This window comes from Maniola jurtina, chromosome 18 (assembly GCF_905333055.1).
Source record: "Maniola jurtina chromosome 18, ilManJurt1.1, whole genome shotgun sequence".
In the NCBI taxonomy this organism is placed as follows: Eukaryota; Metazoa; Arthropoda; class Insecta; order Lepidoptera; family Nymphalidae; genus Maniola; species Maniola jurtina.
The window spans coordinates 5,475,576-5,498,100 of NC_060046.1; the positions used below are offsets into that span (position 1 = coordinate 5,475,576).

The window sequence follows — 22,525 nt, forward strand, 5'->3', positions numbered from 1 at the left end:
GGGGGAAGGACGGAGGGAGGGTGGCGCGTGAATGGAGAACCGAGCATCAGTGCAACACAGACAAATCGAGAGTGCTGTTGTCTGTCACATGCGTAAAATGGAGTCGTTCGACACTGAAACATTTATTATGGCAATTCAGAACCGTCCTGTAATATGGGACTCGCGTCTTCCCGAGTATTCAAATAAGATTGCAAAAAGAAAGGCATGGGAAGAGATAAATGAAATATTTGATCCAGAATTTGGAGAAAAAACAAATAAAGAGAAGAATGCTTGTGGTAAGTTATTTAATTCCATTAGGTAAATGAAAATATTTTATCATTTTACTTAAATATATATGAGTGGTGAGAATTATGAGATGTTCTAGAATGAGTAAATTAAGTTACGTTTACAGCTCTTGCTAGTTAGGTACTTATAGCTATTTTAGGGGACATTATTTCAAATTTTTGAATCTTGCCACGGTACAGAACCTACACCGGTGAAATAGTCAGTATATATGTTTCGGATTGCAGTACCAGTTAGTTCTGATCTTCGTCTTCCAATTAAAAGTAAATTATCACTGGCAGGTGGATCTTGGAATCCGACTATACTCAAAGTGTGATCAAAGTTGTACCCATCTCGCTTACGTATAAAATTGTGCAATACACAACACGCTTTAACAATATTCGTAGCAAAATCAACATTAACGTTTATGGGCCGGTTAAAAATTTTAAATTTGTTACTCAATATACCAAACGTACATTCAATATAACGCCTTGCGCGCGTCAAGCGGTAATTGTATATTCTCTTATTTCGTGGTAAATGTTTACCAGCGTATGGTCTTTGCAAGTGTTGTGATAAAGCAAATCCTTCATCGCCAATAAACGAAAACGGTATAGGTATTCCATTGTTAGATATAGATCTCGGTTGAGGTATATTATAATTTCCTTGTCGTAACTTTTTTACCCATTCGCTGCTGTCATGTATTGTTGAATCTGAGCTCTTTCCATAGCATCCGACATCTATATCTATGAAATTGTAATTAGCGTCACATATTGCTAGCAACACGATGGAAAAAAAATGTTTATAATTGTAATATTCTGAGCCGGTATGACATGGTTTTATAATTCTTATATGTTTTCCATCTATTGCTCCAATTAAGTTAGGAAAATTAGCATGTTTCATAAATCCTTCAGCAGTTTCTAAATGTAATTCTTCTGTTGGCTCTGGCATGGAAATGTCTCTTACTTTTTTCCATATTACTTCCACAGTTTCCTTCACAATCCTACGTGCAGTAGTATGTCCACATTTAAAATCCAAATGAAGATCTGTGAAATTACATCCAGTTGCTAAGTACCTGTAAAAAAAAAGAAAATAAATTATTAAAAAATACATACCTACAAATATATAAATCACGCCTGTAATCCTTGTCGGGGTAGGCAATTTGAGGGTGATATTCATTTTGACTCTCTGAGTCAAGATGATCCGAGCTAAATACGGAAGGTCGTAAGGTTCTAGCTCCACTTGTATTAATTTTTCAATTGCATAAAAATAAACTTGTATATCTTTTTTCAGCTATTGAACTCCAGAAAAAATGGAAAAGTTTAAAAGATTGCTTTAACAGAGAACGGCTAAAGGAAAAAAATTGTTCCAGTGGGTCCGGGGCTAAACCCAGAAAACAATATGTTTACTATAAATTACTGACATTTTTACAACCTTTGACCGAAATCAGACCGCCAAGTCGACCTACAATTACTGAGGAAAACGACTCCGAAAGCTGTTTAGAATCTTTTGTTATTCCAAAATCAAAGAAACTTAAAACAAGTGATGGCGTTGATGATGCACAAAACAAATTATACGAAATTCTAACTGAGAAATTGAACAAAGTCACGCCCACCATTCAACATCCAGATCAACATTTTTTACTTTCGCTTTTTCCACATTTTAATTCTATAAAGGAAGAATATAAACTCGATGCGAAAGCTGAAATGATAAATTTGCTTCGCAAATATAACAATATGGCACAAACGTCTGCATACACCAGTCACTATGGATATCAGTCTGGATACCAAAGCTGCGACACAACTCCTGCTCGTACAAGCAATGAATGTAGCGTGTCGCAACTGATAAATAGCTACCAGTCGCCGCCAACACCTGCTGGTGCCGATGTCAATACTGCAGGTAGTTCATTGCAACATAATGATAGTGAATTTAATTACAGTAATGATGATTCTACACAAGATTCTATTATCACAAACCTATATTCGCCGTAATGTAAAAAGTAAGAAATTAAAACCTGTTTATGATTAATATTGAATTATTAATAATTATTTTTTTAAGTTGTGATTAAAAATGTGCAAAAACTATTAAAAGATAATTAACATAAAATTTGATTTTTCTTACCTTAAAGTTATTGTTAGTCGTTCTTCAGCTGATATACATTGTCTCATCACTGTATTTCTGCGTGTCAACTCTGGTTTCACAATGGAAAGCAATTCACAGAACGTCGAATATGACATTCTATAACAACTTCTGAATTTGAGATCATAGGATTTTAGTATTTTAAACGTTGTTACATGATGTCCACAAAGTAATCTCTCTTTATTAAATGGGTGTATCCAATATTGACGCTGCTTTCGTTGCCTACGCTTCGGCTGCTTACGTAAAAGCAGCACCAAAGACAACGTGACTAATGTTGCCTCAACGGAGTCCATCTTGCAACTGTAGCGATCGCAGGTATTTTTGTGCTGTTACTGAATCGCGTTTGCATCGAGACAGAAGCGCGACAGTATCACGTTTGCATCGCGACTGAATCTAAGACCGTGGGCGAGGGCACACAGCTAGCGACCGCTTCGCGACTGTATCGATGCGGACGCGCGACAGCATCGCTACTATATCGCTACAAAAAGTCGCCGTGGGCGAGGGCTCTTAGTGAGCTCCGATTCCCATTCAGATTCTGTAAGTTGTATTTAAGTAGGTACTACCTAGGTACCTTATCTTTTTTACTCATTTGAAATGTATTTTTGAAAAAAAATCTAGGTTTTTTTTTACTTGTGATTGTGAGGTGCTTGGTTCGTACCTTTGCGGAAAAATCAACATGAAATATGAATATAACCCCCTAAAACGTATCTTGTAATTATTCCTATCATTCTAAGCTCCAGAGAAGCTTTTTTTGCGTACTTACTCAAAAGATCCCAAAATAAAAAAATATACTGAATATCTAGGTAAGTAACCACTAAGTAACCAATTGTTAGACTCTTACATAAGCACTTTTGTTCTCTTGGCCAAAATTTATAACGACCCAGAAAATACCTATAACAAAGAGGTTCTGAATAATGGCTAATGAACCAAGCTCAAGATGTTTCAATAGACGTACCTACCTAATACCTACTGTTTCGAGTTCGAAAGGTTCAATTTGCTAGAACCAAGAACTCGAGGAGAAAAATTCAAAGTAGTTAGGTAGGTACCTACTTTTCAAGATACTAAAGAGTGAAACTCATGAGTGCCAACCTAATAATGTTAATAAATTGGTATTTGACACAAAACATTGTACGCGCATCATTATCACCATCATCAACCCGCACACGGGTCTCTTCTCAGAAGGAGAAGGGTTTAGGCCTTATTCTACCACGCTGGCTCAGTACGGATTAGGAGACTTCACATACCTTTTAGAATAATAAGTACTATTCTCTGGCAAGCAGGTTTCTTCGCGATGTTTTCCTTCACCATGAAAACAAGTAATATTTAATAAGTGTTTCTAAATACCGGTTAAACATAAAACACCTTCAAAGAGCCGCAAAATTCCGGCATAAAATATTTAGAGTGGCTATCAATCTTTAAGCTCTTAAACTGCCTTTGTGCACGGACTTTATTTCAAGCGTCCCAGAAAATCCGACACAATATAACAACAAAAATGCTTTTGAATAATGAAATGAAATTTAATCTTGTTTCTATAGGCCCCTGGACTTAATACAGAAGATTGAATACTAAGACTTAATACTGAAAAAGTCTAACTTTAAAACTTATTGAGAAATCTTTACAGTAGGTACCTATTTAATTAACATTATAAAAATAGCAAATAAAAGTAGATATAGCTACCAATACAACATAACCACCCATAACTACGCAAAAGTTATATAAGTAGGTAATATATAGGTACCTAAGAACAAAATTAAACAAGTGTAAATTAAAAATTTATAACACCCCCGACAAGTGGAGATTACAGTTACTAGAAAAGAGCTGATAACTTTCAAACGCCTGAAACGATTTTCTTGGATTAAAGCTAAGAACACTCTCAATCAAGCCACCTTTCAAAAAAAAAAACAACTAAATTAAAATCGGTTTATTAGCTGTTTAGAAGCTACGATGCCACAGAATAACACCCCTTTTTTGGGTCGGGGGTTAAAAACCGGTGTGACCAGTGAGACTCGCCCACCGAAGGCTCAGTCTTATTTTGTAAATTATCTCCAAAAAAATCTGTTATTTGGATCCGCAAAACTAAGTTTGTATGAAGGTTGCTACCTTTTAAAAAACTGTTACTTACTAGTTACCTAAAGATTTCGTTTTAAATTTCCTGTAATGTCTACATAAACCTCTAAAATTTTAATTATTTCAAATTGTTTACTTTGCAAAGCCTTATTTAACATCAATCCCAATTCTAAGTCGATATCATTAATGCCTAATTACTGAAAAAAGGCAGATTTAATCGCACGATAGTGGTTCTTTTTAACCATTTTGGTACGGAACTCTAAAAATGTATATTACTCTTACCTAGTTATTTAAAAGTAAAACAACTTCAAAACTTATTTATTAGGTAAATTAAGGTACCCAACCTGCCTCTAGTAAAAATTAACAATGCGAAAACTTCGATAGTTTTCGTAAGTTACTTTGATTAGATATTATGACATCATCCTTATTATAAAGTAAATTCTGTAAATAGCCGGTAGGTTCGGTACGTAAGTATGTACCTTAGCGTTCAGATTTTCCGAGTTTTCGCTAGGAGAGCGCTTGCCTTAGCGGATGGAGGAACTCGACATCTAATTTCGTACCTACTTTAGGAATCTAAATACTAAAATAAATACAAGATTGTTAGGTTTTAATTAACATTTATTTTGTATCCTATTTATAAGAAGCTAACTACAAAATAAAAAATATTTTTGAAAACAAATAATTTTTTTTCTTCCTAAATCTTCTAATTTTAACAAAATATGATGAAGGTTAGACAACTTTAATCAAAATGAACCTTTACAACAGCTGAAATAGAAAATTTGGTAGACAACTCTTCAGTACAATAGAAAACATTGACACAAGTAGATATTAAAATTACGAAGCTAGGCCAAAACGTGTTTTTGTAAAAATAATTGTAATTTAAAAAAAGATTACACGACTCGTAAATTTAAAATTTTTTAAAAATACAGATAGCCCGCACATTTAAAAGCAAATTATAATTGCACAGTTCGCTTGCACAAAATGTAAGAAAGCTAATGTAAAATGGTTCCTGCATCTTTCGATAATATTCGATCCGAAATCAATGATTTATTGATAAACTTTAGTCAGTTTCATACTAATCGAATGAGATTTGTAAAAAAACTATAATAATATGGATGCGTCTTTATATATTAATTTTAACTGTGCAAATTACATGATCTAAATGAGAAGCACATATAGAGATTAGAACGAGTTCACCTCGACAACGTTGATAGATATTTCGAATTTCGAAGCACTGTACAGTCAAAATAAAATGAACTTAAACTGCCTTGTTTAAGGCTGGAATTCGTCCATACTCTAGCCATCTAAAGTCACCGCAATACGTCTACTGCATTTCGATGTTTCGATTCGAAATCTACAAACGTTGTCGCCAACTGTTTTAAGTGGTTTTAGATTGGAACTTAACAAAATAATTAGTTACAATCTTATGAAAATAGTATCTAAATTGGTGTTTTATTTATCGTGTCTCACAAGTTCTATAATAACAATGGCCTGTGTCACTTTTAAAATATTTTTTATTCACTAATTTCATAAATAGCAAGACATACACATGCCGTAACACAGTGGTCATACTAAGTATTTTAGGCTCAAGGCTCATTGCGGGAAAGCCGAAGCGTCGCGAAGTCTTTTCTAAAATGTTTCAAGGCAAACTGGACCCTATTTAAACTATGCAATTTATACAATAAACTAGACAAAATATTTGTGAGGAACATATTTTACAAATAAAAACAACTCAACGCAGATTCACACCTCTTTTCCGATTTGTTTCAGACTGTTACATTACGTTCTAAAAGTACAGTTCAGTTTACTTTGTAACATTTTAGAATAGTTATTTTGCTTAGCTTCGAGTCTGTCCCAATGTGTATTGAGCCTTAATTAGTAAACACTCAAAACTTAAGATTACCTGTTGACTACAAGTAAAACCTATCTGTTCACAATATTTTCAAAAGACAAAGGAGGAATTACTTTTACTCCTGGCATTTTATGTTTTGTGTACTGCCAAATTAGTACCATTATCCTTAGTTTTCAAGAAATGGCATACCATACTACTTTTTGTATCGATTTCTTTCTATTTGAGAATGATTCTATTAAGCTCAACGATAAAGCGAAATCGATGCAAAAACAAATAAGCACACGATTTCTTTGATTTTGATTTAACAAGTTCGTTCTAACAACGAAATAACTAAAAAGAGGATGTTCCTCATGTACCCTAATAAAGTCTGTTCACTAACACAGTATTTTATTATTGTGTATTATTTAAATTGGTATTTTTTTTACAATAACCATATGAATAATATAGTATTCTTATAATAGAAATTATTTGTTTAACAAACGGTAAAAGATAATAAAATTAAAGCAAAATAATAACCTGCGGGTGAAGCGGCACTATGTAAGTGAACAGACTATACATACAACTTCAAGTAGCTAATTTCGATTACCTCAAATATGTGCAAAAAATTATAATATAAGCCAAGGCCAGGGTACAATGTACCTACTTGGCCTATTTTCGGAACCTACGCCACCGTTTATTCTTAGCGAAACGTGTAAATGAGCCTTAATAAGACGCTCTTCGCCGATGATTTTGATAATACAAATAGGTTATAATTAAAAACTTAAATTAAATATCAAAATGTGCTTAAAAACTGTATCATTTAGCAAATGATGCGTTCATTCCAAAGTCTGTCTTAACGTTACTTTCCTTTCCAAAATAGATATAGGAAAAAAATGTCTAGATTATTCGATCACAGTAGGTATAAATGTTACGAATCGACTGTCAAAATAATTATCTATTATGTACTAATCATTCATATTTAGTATATAAAATCGTCCGTGAAAAAAATCTGACTATGCTTACATACAAATTATATCAAAAATGATCTTTTTTAAATATAACTCATATACATCCATTCAAATATCAGTGTTCTAATCTAATAGTATGTCTTTATTCATCATACAATACTTGCATAGACTATCAAGGCTGAAATATACACATCAGCACGGGTTCAGTGACGTCTTCTGACGGTTTCTGTCCCGCGTTGTGTTTGTTTCAGCCTTTAAAGCATGCTCACATTTAACGCAGACCGCGCCGCGATGTATGGCACCCAATACACGATCAAACTGACAAAAACGTCTGAAATTCATTTACACATTTTCGACAAATAACGTTGTTTAATTACCTACTTATGACAGATAACTGAATTTTAATTTCGGGCGTCATGATCAGGGGCTTTAGGTAGATTGATCGTGTAGTGATTTACTACGCAAAACTTGCAGAAACCTAGCTGTGTTACTTACACAGCTGACTTTCAGACCGTTTACTATAACTTGTCTCTTGTCAACTGTGTGCGGCACAAAGCGTAAAAAAATATTCTTCAATCATTTTGTATGGTCCATGCCGCACTAGAGCGGCACTGCACAGCTCGTTGCTGCGCGTCGTGGCAAACAGACCGTTCATGCCGTCATGTTGGCACCATTGCTTTGTTTGCTGAACTCAGGGTTTTTTGTGTGAACTGAAATGTTGCCAAAACGACAAGGGACAAGTTAAGTAAACGGTCTGTAACTGCCAGTTTCGCTAGTGGACACTTCCCTTAAACATTTTTCCAACTCAACACCTCCATCTTTATAATAGAATAGACAAAAATTCTATCACAATACATCGATAAAGTAAAACTTATTATAATAATATAAATACTTACAATCATCACGTTTAAAGATTTATTAAATGCACAGTGAAAAGCCAAAACACTTCACAAACTAGCATGCATAATACAAAATATCACAAAAAACACTAACGCTCTAAGGAAGACCGGGCAAACAATAGCGACCACCAAGCGAAAAACATCCTAAATACGAGGGGATAAAGTGCATTATAAATACGATTAACATTGGAACCACAGCGTTGTATGGAAGCGCTAAGATTAAATCGATCGATCGGTTTTATTTAATTCGTTCTCATTCACTCGTTCAGTGCGATTAAGTGATGCGATTGCGATTACGGTTACGGTAACTATTAGCGACTAATTAAAAGAATATTTTTATAAACATATAGAAATAACATTTTTCTGTAACAGCATTGCAAGTCGATTACGAAAAAGCTGCATCAATCATTGCTACAATCTCGATTGCTGTGATTGGCAGATTTTTTAGTATTTTTTCTTCAACAATGTATCTAAGCCAATAGCGAGAGAGTGTCGCCAGAGGTGATTGCGATTGTCAAACTGCATCTGTCACTTTACCGTAATCGAACACCTGGTTTTACGCGTGTGAGGTTCTTTTGGGGCTTTTGAAAAATATTTTTCCCATATGTGTTGCTTTTATAAGTTTAAAAAAATACTACTAGAAAAAGCCTTGAATTCATGACACTATCACACTAATATTATAAACGCGAAAGTTTGTGTGTATGTGTGTGTGTGTGTGTTTGTTACTCCTTCACGCAAAAACTACTAGATGGATTGGGCTGTTTAGAATGGAGATAGATTATACCCTGGATTAGCACATAGGCTACTTTTTATCCCGTACAATCAAAGAGCGAACGAAGTCGCGGGCATCAGCTAGTTATGAATATTGGAAATCATTATTATGACTTTTTATTTATTTGCCAAATCGTAAAGGAAATCGCTGTCACATCACTGGTTGCGGTACAAATGCCTAATCTAAGTGCAATGGTAAGGTAAAAGGCGGGTTTACTAAAACAAAGCGGGATAAAACAACAAACCAAAACGGATAAGTGCATCACGTCAATATAAGAATAAAGAACCGATATCTACGAATTTATTTTTTCCCTTTTTCTTTTTTTCTCGTGTATTCTAAAAAATGTTCTCTATTTTACAGGTTACTATATGATTCTTTGGAGGGTTGCAACGCTCCCATGCCCGAGACGCTCGGCCATTTGAGTATTCCAACACTCGAATGCGTACGCATCCATCTATTCAAATAACAAGTATCAGCTGACATGAATTACGCACTTTCAGCAAAGAAAAATATGTCAAAACACTACTAACATTTTTTTTTTCGACTTGCGACTAGTGAAATCAACTCTACTTGACCATTAATCGATTAGTTGTCATCGAAACCCCCTCGATTAGTTCGCCCCTGAATGCACTATGTTTTACTCACGCCCCCATATTCTATCATATGACATTAGACACCATCTTTGAAATTTCATGACGTCATTACCATATATGACTCGGAAATATCACAGATGTGCGCTGTCAATAATCGTTCCCAAAAATGTTTTCTGTACCACTACGAAAATCTTAATAATTATTAATTAGCCAATTTCTAAAATTAAATTATTTTTTCCATTTAATCGCTTATTTCCCAAAGGATTGTTGCCGTTTTACAATGCTATAGGTATAATGTTTTACAAGAGACGTGATTTCGTATAGTATTATTTAGTATATAAATAAATATGGTTAAACCGCCAACAAAATTCAATATTTTACTGTCTAACAAATATACAATTATTCGAAGAGCACTTTTCTTACGCTCAAATAAATCATACTGTGGTAGAATTACCATTTACATAATAAAATTAATGTATTACTTTAAACAATACAAAAAGAACTATAGTATGTATTCAAACTAACGGTCGAATACTGAAAAAAAAGCACCATCTTAGTCATTTTGGCGTTTGCTGTATAGCCGAAATTGTAACTCAAAAGATGATTTTCAGTATTTGGCGTAAGCAAATACAGATTCAAACCGGAAATACTCTGATTTAGGCTCAGTTATGGTATCATTACATCATTTACATCTAAAGATCATACATAATACAATCATAACATTATAATCATTAAAGTACAAGATATGCTGTCCGTGTCCATAAAAACTTATTGCTCACTTGCTTGCTATTTTGATAGTTTACTAGTGAGAAAGCCATGTGGTTGTAAATTGTTAAAATACAACCTAAGGTTAAGGGAGTTTGAAGGAAAATGTCTTATAAATATTTGCATAAAGTATAAATGTACAAAATTTTTATCGGAGTTATTATCCTGACTAATTCCAAACCCGTCCGGGGTCCATCACAAGCACGTTTCGCGTGTTTCAACTCCAAGAACAAGTTAATTTCTACTTGTTTTTGCTATAAATGCCAGCGATATAAATATTCTACTCGATGCGGCGTTTCATAGTAACAAGACATTCCAACGAACATCCGCTCCTGTCGATTGTAATTCGCAAGTAAGCGGAGTCAGTAAAAATTAAAATGCGCGGTAAATCTAAATTGCCTTATCTTATAGTTTTAATGATTTAGTATTTTTCAAACCCGCATTGTATAGCGTGCAAAACTCGGGTCAATGTCCCACCTACGACGCGGCATTTACTTCGAGGACCTATTTACGAAATGTTCGTCGACCTCTAGCGTCAATCAGATCTTTTATTTGCAATATATTGAGAACTTTTAATAAATAAAGGATATTTTCAATTGTTTTTTCGTATTATTTTTTTATGTTTGGACTGCATATCTTGTACTTTGAGCATATTTTTAGGATATACTATCACGTCTCTCCGGTACGGGTATCAGGGTAACAGGCAAGTGTGTGGTGAGTGGTCGATGTGAATGGTATCTAGAGTTGACATACTGTTCCGGTCCCGCGGTGTGCGCTACTCCTCCGCGCCTGCGTCCTCACTGATTGTATCGCCTGCTCTCTCTTGGGAAATGTTTTGACCTGTAGTATAGAAGCAGGCGTTATTTTGCGGAAGTCCATGATATACAATAGGAAAAAGCTTAATCCATACTAATATTATAAATGCGAAAGTGTGTCTGTCTGTCTGCTACCTTTTCACGGCCCAACAGTTTAACCGATTCTGACGAAATTTGGTACAGAGTTAGCTTATATCCCGGGGACGGACATAGGCTTCTTTTTCATCCCGGAAAATCAAAGATTTCCCACGGGATTCCTAAAAACCCATCCGCTCAACCGATTTGTATGAAATTTGGTACCGAGGTAGCATGCATCCATGTTATCAGCATAGGCAACTTTTTATCCCAGAAAACCAAACACTTCCCACGGGATCTTCAAAAACCTAAATCCACGCGGACGAAGTCGCGGGCATCCTCTAGTTGGCTATAATCCGCTAAACCAAACAAATCTGTATGGTGCAACATGCACCATGCGACATCCACCGCCCGCCCTCCCAATACCACCCTATCGTTTTGATTCCCTTTTCTTGACAGATACAGACAGGCAGACAACGAAGTGATCCTATAAGTGTAAAATGCCTTTTTCCTTTTGAGGTATACAACTCTTTTAGAGTTCTATACCTTCTATACGGTTCTATAGTGTGGTAAGTTGACCATACGTCAATCAAAGTCAATAGATATCTTTAAGAATGCAGTGAAAGGACCACAATTATATTTTAGTTTGCTCTTTAAAATATGATACATATAGCTTATAAGATAATACTTCTTTTATGATTTGAAAAAGAGTAACTGCAAAGTTTCTTGCCATCTCTTCTCAGTAGAATTTTCATTCCGAACTGGTCAGTCACAGACGTACTCGTAGCATAGGAGACACTAGTTGTCTTACATATTTTTTTTTAATAACTCACCCTTTTTCGCTGATGAAAGTATGCACTTCTTGCAGCTTATGAAGAAAAAGGAGACACATTGGAGTTAGGCGTGGAAGGCATGAGGTCCATGGTCTTGCACACCCAGCCCGCGATGTCCACGCGCTCTGCCTCTGCACCGCGGATCCACGAGTGGTTCTGCAGATAGAGGAGTCACATTGGAGTTAGGCCTGGAAGGCATAAGATCCACGGCCACACCCAGCCAGTGATGACTAAGCACTTTCAAAGTTTCACCCACGGCACACCCGAGGCTACGCCTCAAGGCAGTAGCCCCTCTAGACCTATGGCTCTTAAACGGAGGATACCTCGCTACAGGATTAATAACTTACCATACGTTTGAGGTCCGCACTCCGATTGACTTAAGGCCGGACCGCATTACAGCGGCGCACACAGTGCGGCACAAAGCGTAAAAAAATATTCTTCAATCATTTTTGTATGGTCCATGCCGCACTAGAGCGGTACTGCACAGCTCGTTGCTGCGCGTCGTGCCAAACAGACCGTTCATGCCGTCATGTTGGCACCATTGTTTTGTTTACTTTATTCCTCAGAACTTAGGGTTTATTATCATGCGATTTGCAATGGTGACAACATAACGTCATGGGTCAAGTAATACTGAACAGTCTCTAGAGAATATTTTGAAGCTGTAATGCGGTTCGGCCTTAGATCGATTGAGGAGACCCTTCGTCGTCTTATTTACCATAAGCGTTTTCAAGTCGGCTCTTTCGTCGGGGTTCTTCTTCAAGCAACGGTCGACGAAGTCCTTGAAGTCGTCGGAGAAGATTCCCGACGGCAGTTTGGGCGGCGGCTCGTTAACTATGTAGTCGAGGAGTTCGAATATCGCCATCGGACGTGGGGAGTTCGGTGCCTGGAACATACACAAATTATTATTTATTGACAGGTCTTAAGAGTCCTTTGCAGACTGTCTGGCTGAGCTCGCTTATTTTCATTTTTCGAGAAGTGGATTATTTATTCGCAACATGTATTTAATGAGGTACTTAATTTGGAGGTGTCTTGTGGTGATGATTACGAAAACGACCATTTTCGTAATCAATGATTTGAAAACTTACACAGATGTTCGCTTTATAATGTAGAAAAGTTTTTCTAAATATTATATAGGTAAAAGGAAAGACTGGCTGACTGATCGAGTGAAATTTCGAATGCAGTTAGCTATTATGAATATGCCGCTAAGGATTTTTGAAAATTCAACCCCTAAGGTCGTAAAAGGGGGTTTGAAATTTTTGTAGTCCACGTGAACGCTGTCGCGGGTATTAGATAGTTAGTATAAAATAAATGAATAAAATACCTATAAAATAATAATTTTACTTTATTTGAAATCAAATATGAACTACGATGAAAGCCACATGACAGTCCTAGGTGCTACCATTCGTAAAGTCAATTCTCGCGCGCGTACGTACACGTGACACTTGCATGTGACGCGCGTGAATCCGTAGACATAACTGCACGCATTACGTCTACGCGAACGTTCACGCCACGCAAGCGGTATGCCATGTCTCATACAGTTCCATACATTACAACGCAATGGTACGCGTTTCGTCTACGCTTACGCGACGCATACGCGGCCTGTGTGGCCGGCGCTTAAATAATACTAACCTGGTAGAGTTCTCTTATAGAGATAAGTGCTTCCCTGTCCACTTTCTCTTTCTTCTGTTTATTATTACAACTTTCTGGTACAAAAAGAAAAAGAAAATAAAAATAACCTGTCCCGGCGAATGGTCCTCGTTACTGCCGCCAAATATAGCCGCCAATGTGTTGGCGTCAGGCGGCGGGATGGGGTACATGCCGATAGCCATCTCAACCAGCGAGAGGCCCAGCGACCAGATGTCCGACTGCACCGAATAGTGCGTGCCTTGCAAGCGCTCGGGCTGGGGAAAAGTTATATTTTGTCTATGAATCAAGCTTCGGCATAACCATACAAATATATAAATGTGAAAGTGTGTCAGTCTGTCTGTCTGCTAGCTTTTCATGGCTCAACAGTTTAACCAATTTTAATGAAATTTGGTACAGAGTTAGCTTACATCCCAGAAAAGTACATAGGCTGCTTTATATCCAAGCAAATTAAAGGATTCCCATGAGGTTCTTAAAATATGAATGTTGATTCATTTAAAAAGCTTTACTTAGGTGAAGATCTGTAGAGCATACTTTGAGTTTGCTCAGAATTACGTTTCAATCAAAATGAGACAGATATAGGACAGTCTCGTTTTAACAGTCTTAAGTTACATCTTGGGTTTGGACACTTTGGGTGACTTGGTCGGTATGGGAAGGATGCAATGTTGCATCGTTTGTCATTATACTTACCGACATATAACTCCTAGTGCCAACAAACGAGTTGGCCATGGAGTCTATAAGTTGTCCCGAGACGCCGAAGTCACATATCTTGATCTCTCCGTTACTGTTGACGAGTATGTTGGACGGTTTGACGTCGCGATGCATGATCGCATGTTTGTCGCGCAAATAACTCAGCCCTTTAAGGACCGCTGATGTTATTGTTCCTGTGGAAATATTAATCTTTAATCATGTGTCATGGTTACTATCATAGAATATCAATTTTTAGGGTTCTGTCTTTTGTGTCTCAAAAGGAAAAAAGGAACCCATATAGTATCAGTTCATTGTCTGTCTGTCTGTCTGACATTCTAAAACAGATTTTCATTTATTTTTATGCGTAATAGTTTTTGAGTTAGCGTGCAAAATATCGAAAAATTACTAGAGTACGAAACCCTTGGTGCGCGAGCCTGACTTGCACTTGGCCGGTTTTTTAGAAGTGTAAAACATTACACATGTGTTACACTAAACATTTACTTTGGTGTTAATCTAAAAATGTTGCTACTTATAATAAATTTAATGTAGTTTTCATGGGTGGCAAATCCGTTTGTGAACACTTACCTAAAATTGATTCAGGAATCCTTCCAGCCTTTTTCAATATTAAATCTAAGGAGCCTCCGTCCATATACTCCATGCAAATAGAAATTTCCCCATCACTATAGAAAGCTCCATAGAAGCCGACAATATGAGCAAAATTGCATTCGTGAAGCACCTTCAGCTCTCTTATAATCTGTTTCTTGATGGCTGGCTTCACTTCTAGGTGTATGAGCTTTCTGGCCATTATGAGCCCGGTGGACTTGTGGCGTACCTTCATTACTACTCCACCATTTCCTTGACCTAAATGAAAAATGGGATAAATTGATGTAGTACAGAATGTACCATGGCTTATTCAGGAAGTATAATAGTTAAAAAGATGTATGATATGTGAGGATTAAGACAAAATACTTTAAAATTAACCTAGTAACTATTTTTATTTATTCATACTGTGTACATCACATTAACACACTCATATAATCTGATTATAGTCCACATAAATGACTGATTACAGATAGCTAAGAAATATCAAAAAAAAATACTGTGTACATAATGGAAAACACTGCAGAATTTTTGTTGTGTCTTGTTCATGCAGTCAATCTTTATAATAACCGCTTTATTAACAATTGCCAATTTTTACTGTCGGTAAATAAAGTCGGTAGTTAGTTATTTTTGCAAATATTTGAAGATTTTAGCAGAAAAATAACTATGGATCATCAGAGCAATCATCTTGACAAACAAATTCCATGAGAAAAATATAACACTAGCAAAATTATCAGTTTATTCCCTTACCTAATTCGCCTAGTTTCTCAAAATCATCATCACTGAGCTCCCCAATCTTCTCTTTCTGACACAGGAACACCTCTATCCTACGTCTCTGGGTGTCATCCATTTCTATTTGTTCAAGCCTCTCAGTAAGGGCTTCGATGCTTGTTTTAGACTTGCCTGCTAGACCCTGCCGCCTAAAATATAATGCACCTAATTAATACACTTCTTTCTTTAATATAAGCTTTTCTCTGCATCATATTCTTTATGTCATGTAATGTCTGTAGGGGGACGACTGTCGCTCGCGTCCGTAGGATTTACCATCTTATCCTAAGACCCACCCTACACGTGTCCCCTGGGTGGTGCCAAACGAGCCGACAACGCCGAGCAACAGGCGGCGGTCAAATAACCTGTACCCGGGCTCCCACAAGCCCTGAGGAACTAAATCCCCTCAAAAAGTTGTGGCAGTAGTGCCTTAGGAAAGTGCTACGAGAAATTTTCCTAAACCCCCTCTTATAATTATGAAAAAGTCAGTTAACGAGTGCGATTTGCCATGCAGTCCGGCCAGCCCCCGGCGCTACCAGGTATCCGGGCCTGATAGTGTGAAATATGTTACCGAAGACTCCACAGGGGTGAGTGACCAGGCTCCTGTGCCAGTTAATGTTACTGGAAAGCAAACATTAGTCCAGCAAGCTGCCCATCTAAGCTTCCTTGTAAATCCAATTACTCCGTCGACATCAACAGCCAGAAACTCCTCTCAAAAGGCACATACACCAAAATACATGCAACAGACCTTTCACAGAAGTATGTTTATAACTAGAGAACGTAGCCAATCTGTTGGCGATCTATCCGAAAATATTACCCTAACTGCCCAAGAAAAACGTATGCACATTACGAACCCTGATGCACCTTGGCAAAGAGTACCAGAACAGAACCAAAAGAGAATAAGATCACCAGATAACACAGAGTCTTCATCAAAATTTATCAAAAGAAACGAAACCCAGAATCAAGAACAAAGCATGAACATAGAACAAAACCCAGCTAACAACATTGAAACATCTAATAGTTTTTCAACTTTAGATGTGGACGAGGATATTATACTTACTGAAGCCCCAGCCAAAACTAACAAAAAACTCTCAAAACCACCTCCAATCATTTTGTATGGTATTGATGACCTACAGGAACTCTCAAAGCTCATTGAAGAAGTTGTGAACAAAGATGATTATACATATAAAGTTGTATCTAAAAACCAACTTATCATAACATCAAAATCAATTGAGAAATATAAAGGAATAATTGATCACATTCGAAAACGAAACCTCATTGGCCATACCTTTACTAGAAAAGATGAGAGATGCCAAAGGATAGTCATTAAAAATCTACACTTCAGCACACCTAAAGAAGCTATAATTGAGGCAATAGAGTCTACAGGAAATCAAGTAAAGGGAGAAATCGTTACTGCACGGAAAAAAGGCACAAAAATTCCTCTCAACACATTTTTTGTTAACATAATACCACACGAAAATAACAAACACCTTAAAGAAATACAGTACATATATAACCAAAAAGTATCAATAGAAGACCCTAGAAGAGAAACTACTATAGCACAATGTACAAGGTGCCAACAGTACGGGCATACCAAAAATAATTGTATGAGACCATTCAGATGCGTAAAATGCGCCGGCCCTCATAAAACTACAGAATGTACCAAGAGCGCTAATACACCTGCAACATGCTGCCTCTGTACCGGAAGTCATCCTGCAAGCTACAAAGGTTGTAAAGTATATAAGGAAATATTGTCAAGGAAAATACAAAAGCCACGAAATCACGAAACACATACTAAGAAACAGGTACGTGGCAACAACAAGACAACCTTAACAGAGAAAGACAAGGACCCACTGGAACTTCGGAAACCCCAAACACAACTTTATAGTGAAAAAGTGAGGACCCAATCTAAATTAAAAAACAGAACTTTCGAAGAAAATTCAAAATATCACGTTGACAATAGAAAGTCACAGCCCACACACTCCAACGCAGAAGCTGAGAGTAGACATGTTGAATCAAATGATTCACAGCCAAAAGATAAACTAGAGAGTCTCATCATCAAACAAGCAGAAAAGATAGACCAACTACTTCAGCACATGGGGACTCTGATGAGTCTCATCACTACACTGCTCAATAAATTACCCTAATAGGTTCCCTAAGGATTGCAACTTGGAACATTAATGGCTTACTACCTAATAAAGAAGAGCTAGACATACTTATAAAGGCGAATAAAATAGATGCTATTCTAATATCTGAAACACACCTCAATGACCGAGCGTGCTTTAAGTTTAAAGATTACTGCGTATATACAACAAACCACCCTGACGGAAGATCACATGGAGGAACAGCAGTAATCATTAAAAGTAACATCAAACATCATGTCCATAGCCAATATAAGGAAGACTATCTGCAAGCCACTACTGTCACAGTTGAAGATAAAATGGGTCCTATAAATATAAGTGCTGTTTACTGCCCCCCACCCAACAAAGTTAAGGAAGAGAACTTTACACGGTACTTCAATAGTATAGGAAACAGGTATATCTGCGGGGGAGACTGGAATAGTAAACACACTTTCTGGGGGTCCAGATTAATCACTACACGAGGTAGAGAGTTAAAAAAATGCGTGGACAAGCTCCATTTGACTGCCCTATCCACAGGTGAACCAACCTACTGGCCAACAGATCATAATAAGACACCTGACTTATTGGACTTTTTCATCTTCAAAGGTCTCTCTCATATGCATTTCATTGTGGAATCTTGCCTTGACACGACATCGGACCACTCACCAGTTATAGGCACTCTCAGTACAACTGCAATCCAAAGGGAACAACAAATGACACTTTATAACCATAGAACAGACTGGAGAGCGTTCTCTGATTTTCTTGTTAGTGAGGTTGACCTTAAAGTGCGCTTAAAATCGGAAGAAGACATTGATGAGGCGACGTTTTATATTACAAACAAAATACAAGAAGCCGCTTGGAGATCAACTCCTGATCTAACAAAGTCTAAAAGAACTTATAATATTCCGCTTAAAATCCGGGAGCAAATAGAAGAAAAAAGAAAACTACGCAGGCGTTGGCACACAAGCAGACTAACTGAAGATAAAACAGCATTTAATAGAGCAGCCAGGAAACTCAAACTAATTATCTCAGAGAGTAAAAATGACGCATTCCAACAAAAGCTCTCCAATCTATCAGCAAGTGGGAAGAATGACTATTCACTGTGGAAAATCACTAAGACTTTTAAAAGACCCAAGCAGTCGATTCCGCCGCTAAAACTGCCTTCTGGTGATTGGGCTCGGACACCAACAGAAAAAGCCGAATTATTTGCGCAACACTTGAGTGAAGTATTTAAACCAAATAAATCCACAAGTAAAGAGTTTGATTCCGAAGTTGAAGCCGTAATACATAGCGATCAACAGCTCTCTATGCCTTTAAAGCTAATTACGCCAAAAGAACTAGCCCGAGTAATTAAAAATCTAGAGAACAAAAAAGCCCCTGGCTTCGATCTTATTACGGGTGAAGTCCTAAAACGTCTTCCACGGAAACCTATTGTTTTTCTCACGATGCTGTTTAATGCTATTATGAGAATGCAATACTACCCAAAAATCTGGAAACTCTCACATATCTGTATGATACCGAAACCTGGCAAAATACCTACAGAACCCAGTTCATACCGACCGATTAGCTTGCTCCCAATATTATCAAAAGTATTCGAAAAAACCTTTCTAAACAGAATGAAACCAATATTACAGGAAGCGCATATAATACCAGATCATCAATTCGGGTTCCGTGAACAACATTCTACCATTGAACAAGGCCACAGAGTAACACACAAGATAAGAGAGGCTCTAGAAAAAAAAAGAATACTGTTCGGCAGTGTTTTTGGACATACAACAAGCTTTTGATAGAGTCTGGCATGAGGGGCTATTATATAAACTCAAAATCTCACTCCCAAATTCTATATACATGGTCTTGAAATCTTACCTAACCCAAAGGAAATTTCAAGTTAAATTTGAAGATGAGCTATCCAACATCTATGAAATCAAAGCGTCAGTACCACAAGGCTCTGTGCTTGGACCAGTCCTCTACTCTATCTATACAGCTGATCTGCCGTCCACGCCAAACGTTGAAACAGCAACATATGCTGATGACACAGCATGTCTTGCAAGTGATAAAAATCCCGAGAAAGCATCCCAAAAATTACAAACACAAATAGATAAAATCGATCAATGGCTTACAAAGTGGCGGATTAAACCCAGTGTCACCAAATCAAAACATATCACATTTACTTTGCGAAAAGGCAATTGTCCATCAGTAACAATGGGTGGCCAAGAATTACCAACTGAAACCAATGTTAAATACCTTGGCCTTCATTTGGACAGAAGACTCACTTGGGCAAATCAAGATCAAAGCGAAAAGAGTTAAATCTTCAATATAAAAGCTGGTATTGGCTAATTGGTCGACAATCAACAGTATCACTGACAAACAAGCTCCTAGTTTACAAGTGCATAATTAAACCCATCTGGACATATGGAATAGAACTCTGGGGATCAACAAGCAATTCCAACCTAGAGATACTTCAGCGGTTTCAGAATATCGTATTAAGAGCAATCTCTGGAGCACCATGGTTTACACGAAATGATGAAATCCACAGATACCTAGAAATGCCAACAATCAAAGAGGAAGTGAACAAGTATTCCAAAAAGTACAAACTTAGACTGGAAAAACATCCTAACACACTGGCACAGAAATTGCTTGTAAACCCCAACACTAAACGCCTTAAAAGATGGCACATATTGCAATTGGACGAGAGATGAGGCTCCATAATTTATAGCACGAAAGGGGAGGACATTTATTGGAATGCCCCCTAAACCAATTAACAATTTTCACAACTCCCCACATCTGATTATGGCCGGAGGGCCGATCGCAGATGGACATATTGGAAAAAAAAAAAAAAAAAAAAATGTAATGTCTGTCATATCATGATGGCCAATGGGGCAGACATGTTCTGGAGTGGAGACTGCATACCGGTAAGCACACTGGACCGATGACCTGAAGAAGTTAGCGGGGAGCAGATGGATGAGTAAGGTGAAGGACCATGTTTGGTGACACACTCTTGGAAAAGCTTATGTCCAGTGGAAGACGCATACAGGCTGATGGAATGGAATATTCTTTACTATTTAAAGTCCCTTTTCCATCTATCACTTCATGGTAAATATTTTCTTGGAATAATAATACAAAGGGCTCCTAAATCCTAATCCGTTTATGACCCGATTAGTATGATTATGACCCGATTAGTATGATTGTAGATACTTAAGTATTATTTTATCCTCCCCAACCTGAGGGGCCTGCTTGGATTCTTGGAGTGATCTGACAGGAAGCTGCACCAGTGATATCACATGCATCTAAATATGGAAAAGAAATCCAGGACAGGTTTAAGAGATAATAATAACTGAAACCTACAGCTTTCAATGGTCTTCAAGGCAAGGAGGGATTAGCAAAATTCAATCACTCAAACTTCCAGTCTACCTCAGACCAATCTTGTTTAGCCCAATTGATTGTTACACACTGCCACAACTAGGCCACACCTACATCAATGAAATATCTACCTCTCAGTGATAAGGTAGGATGAAGTATGGTAAAATATTAATTATTTTATCATCCTGTAAATATATTACAAACCTGTTCAACTGGATTAAAAATGCATTGCTAATGCAGTTGGCTTATCAAAAAAAACTTGTTCAACTTGAATAAAACTGCATTGCTAACTGGCTTATAAAAGTTGATAAACATTCAGTGAACAAAAAAATAACTGTCAATTTAACTGTCTCAGACTGTTTTTTAGATTAATTTTGTTTAGCATAAAAGTGGGCTTAATCTAAGAGAAAAACTGTTAAGTAATTGAATGTAACAATAATTTTGAGTTACAAATACATTGTAAGCCTCTAACAAATTTTAAGGCATGATTTGTAATTTCAAGGGACAGTTATCTATTAACAGCTCAAACTACTGGATGGATTGGGCTGAAATTTAACATGCAGGTAGCTATTATAATGCAGACATCTGCTAAGAAAGGATTTTTGAAAACTCAATCCCCACTGGGGTTTAATAGAGGTTTGAAATTTGTGTAGTCCACATGAACAAATTTGTGGACATAAGCTAGTAGTAACAATGTGCCAAGCGGTCTGTCTTTTACCTTTACAGGGCCCATCCAATTTCACCCTTTTGACGAAATTTGGTGTAAAGTTAGCATGTGTCCTAGAGATGGACATGAGCTTCTTTTTAATCAGGAAATCAGAGGGTCCTCAACAGATTTTTAAGACCCTAAATCCACACGGACGAAGTCGCGGGCATTACTTAGTTTAAAACGGCTAAGAAAATCATAAAGATATCAAAAGGAAATGATATAAATGCTAGCGTAAATTCAATGTAAGCTATTACAATTGTTGAACATAGGTACCTACTAAAATAATCGTTACTTACTCAGAAGCTGTAGCGGATTTCAGCTGCGGGGTCATATTGGACGGCGTTACAGCCGGGGCCGTGTCAATAGACCCCGGTGGGAGGGTCAAGTTTAATTTATTCTTCGACATTTTGCTCATGTTGACACTCTTTTATCACGGCATTTATACAGTTTGCTATTTCCTTTGTGATCACAAGAACGCCCTGCACAATGATCTTTCTTCTTTTTGAATCTTATAACACTTTACAGTAAAAGTTTTTTAAAAATAATGCACAATTTTTGCTCGCAATTTTTTCCACCCTTGGATTTGACATTTCTGAAATATGTCAATCTTCAATTGTCA

The 22,525-nt window shown here is 37.0% G+C and overlaps 3 protein-coding genes and 1 long non-coding RNA gene across 4 annotated transcripts; 2 read left to right on the forward strand and 2 right to left on the reverse strand.

Moving 5' to 3' along the window:
* The first annotated feature begins 31 nt into the window (after positions 1-31).
* Positions 32-2,297, forward strand: LOC123874659. Its single transcript, XM_045920162.1, has 2 exons — positions 32-275; positions 1,552-2,297. Exons 1-2 carry the CDS (start codon positions 32-34, stop codon positions 2,247-2,249), a joined length of 942 nt encoding a protein of 313 aa, XP_045776118.1. The 3' UTR covers positions 2,250-2,297.
* Positions 270-2,690, reverse strand: LOC123874658 (protein ALP1-like). Its single transcript, XM_045920161.1, has 2 exons — positions 2,380-2,690; positions 270-1,333 (listed from the first exon to the last, which is right to left on the reverse strand). The coding sequence occupies exons 1-2, from the start codon at positions 2,688-2,690 to the stop codon at positions 436-438; spliced, it is 1,209 nt and encodes a 402-aa protein (XP_045776117.1). The 3' UTR covers positions 270-435.
* A 159-nt stretch (positions 2,691-2,849) lies between these two features.
* Positions 2,850-18,334, forward strand: LOC123874663. Its single transcript, XR_006797962.1, has 3 exons — positions 2,850-2,907; positions 2,951-2,953; positions 18,321-18,334. It is a non-coding gene; the product is annotated as an uncharacterized LOC123874663 (long non-coding RNA).
* LOC123874657 (dual specificity mitogen-activated protein kinase kinase dSOR1) lies at positions 5,165-22,495 on the reverse strand. Its single transcript, XM_045920160.1, has 8 exons — positions 22,203-22,495; positions 15,700-15,869; positions 14,935-15,210; positions 14,350-14,543; positions 13,752-13,916; positions 12,731-12,898; positions 12,016-12,171; positions 5,165-11,132 (listed from the first exon to the last, which is right to left on the reverse strand). Exons 1-7 carry the CDS (start codon positions 22,319-22,321, stop codon positions 12,052-12,054), a joined length of 1,212 nt encoding a protein of 403 aa, XP_045776116.1. The 5' UTR covers positions 22,322-22,495; the 3' UTR covers positions 5,165-11,132; positions 12,016-12,051.
* Between the last annotated feature and the right edge of the window lie 30 nt (positions 22,496-22,525).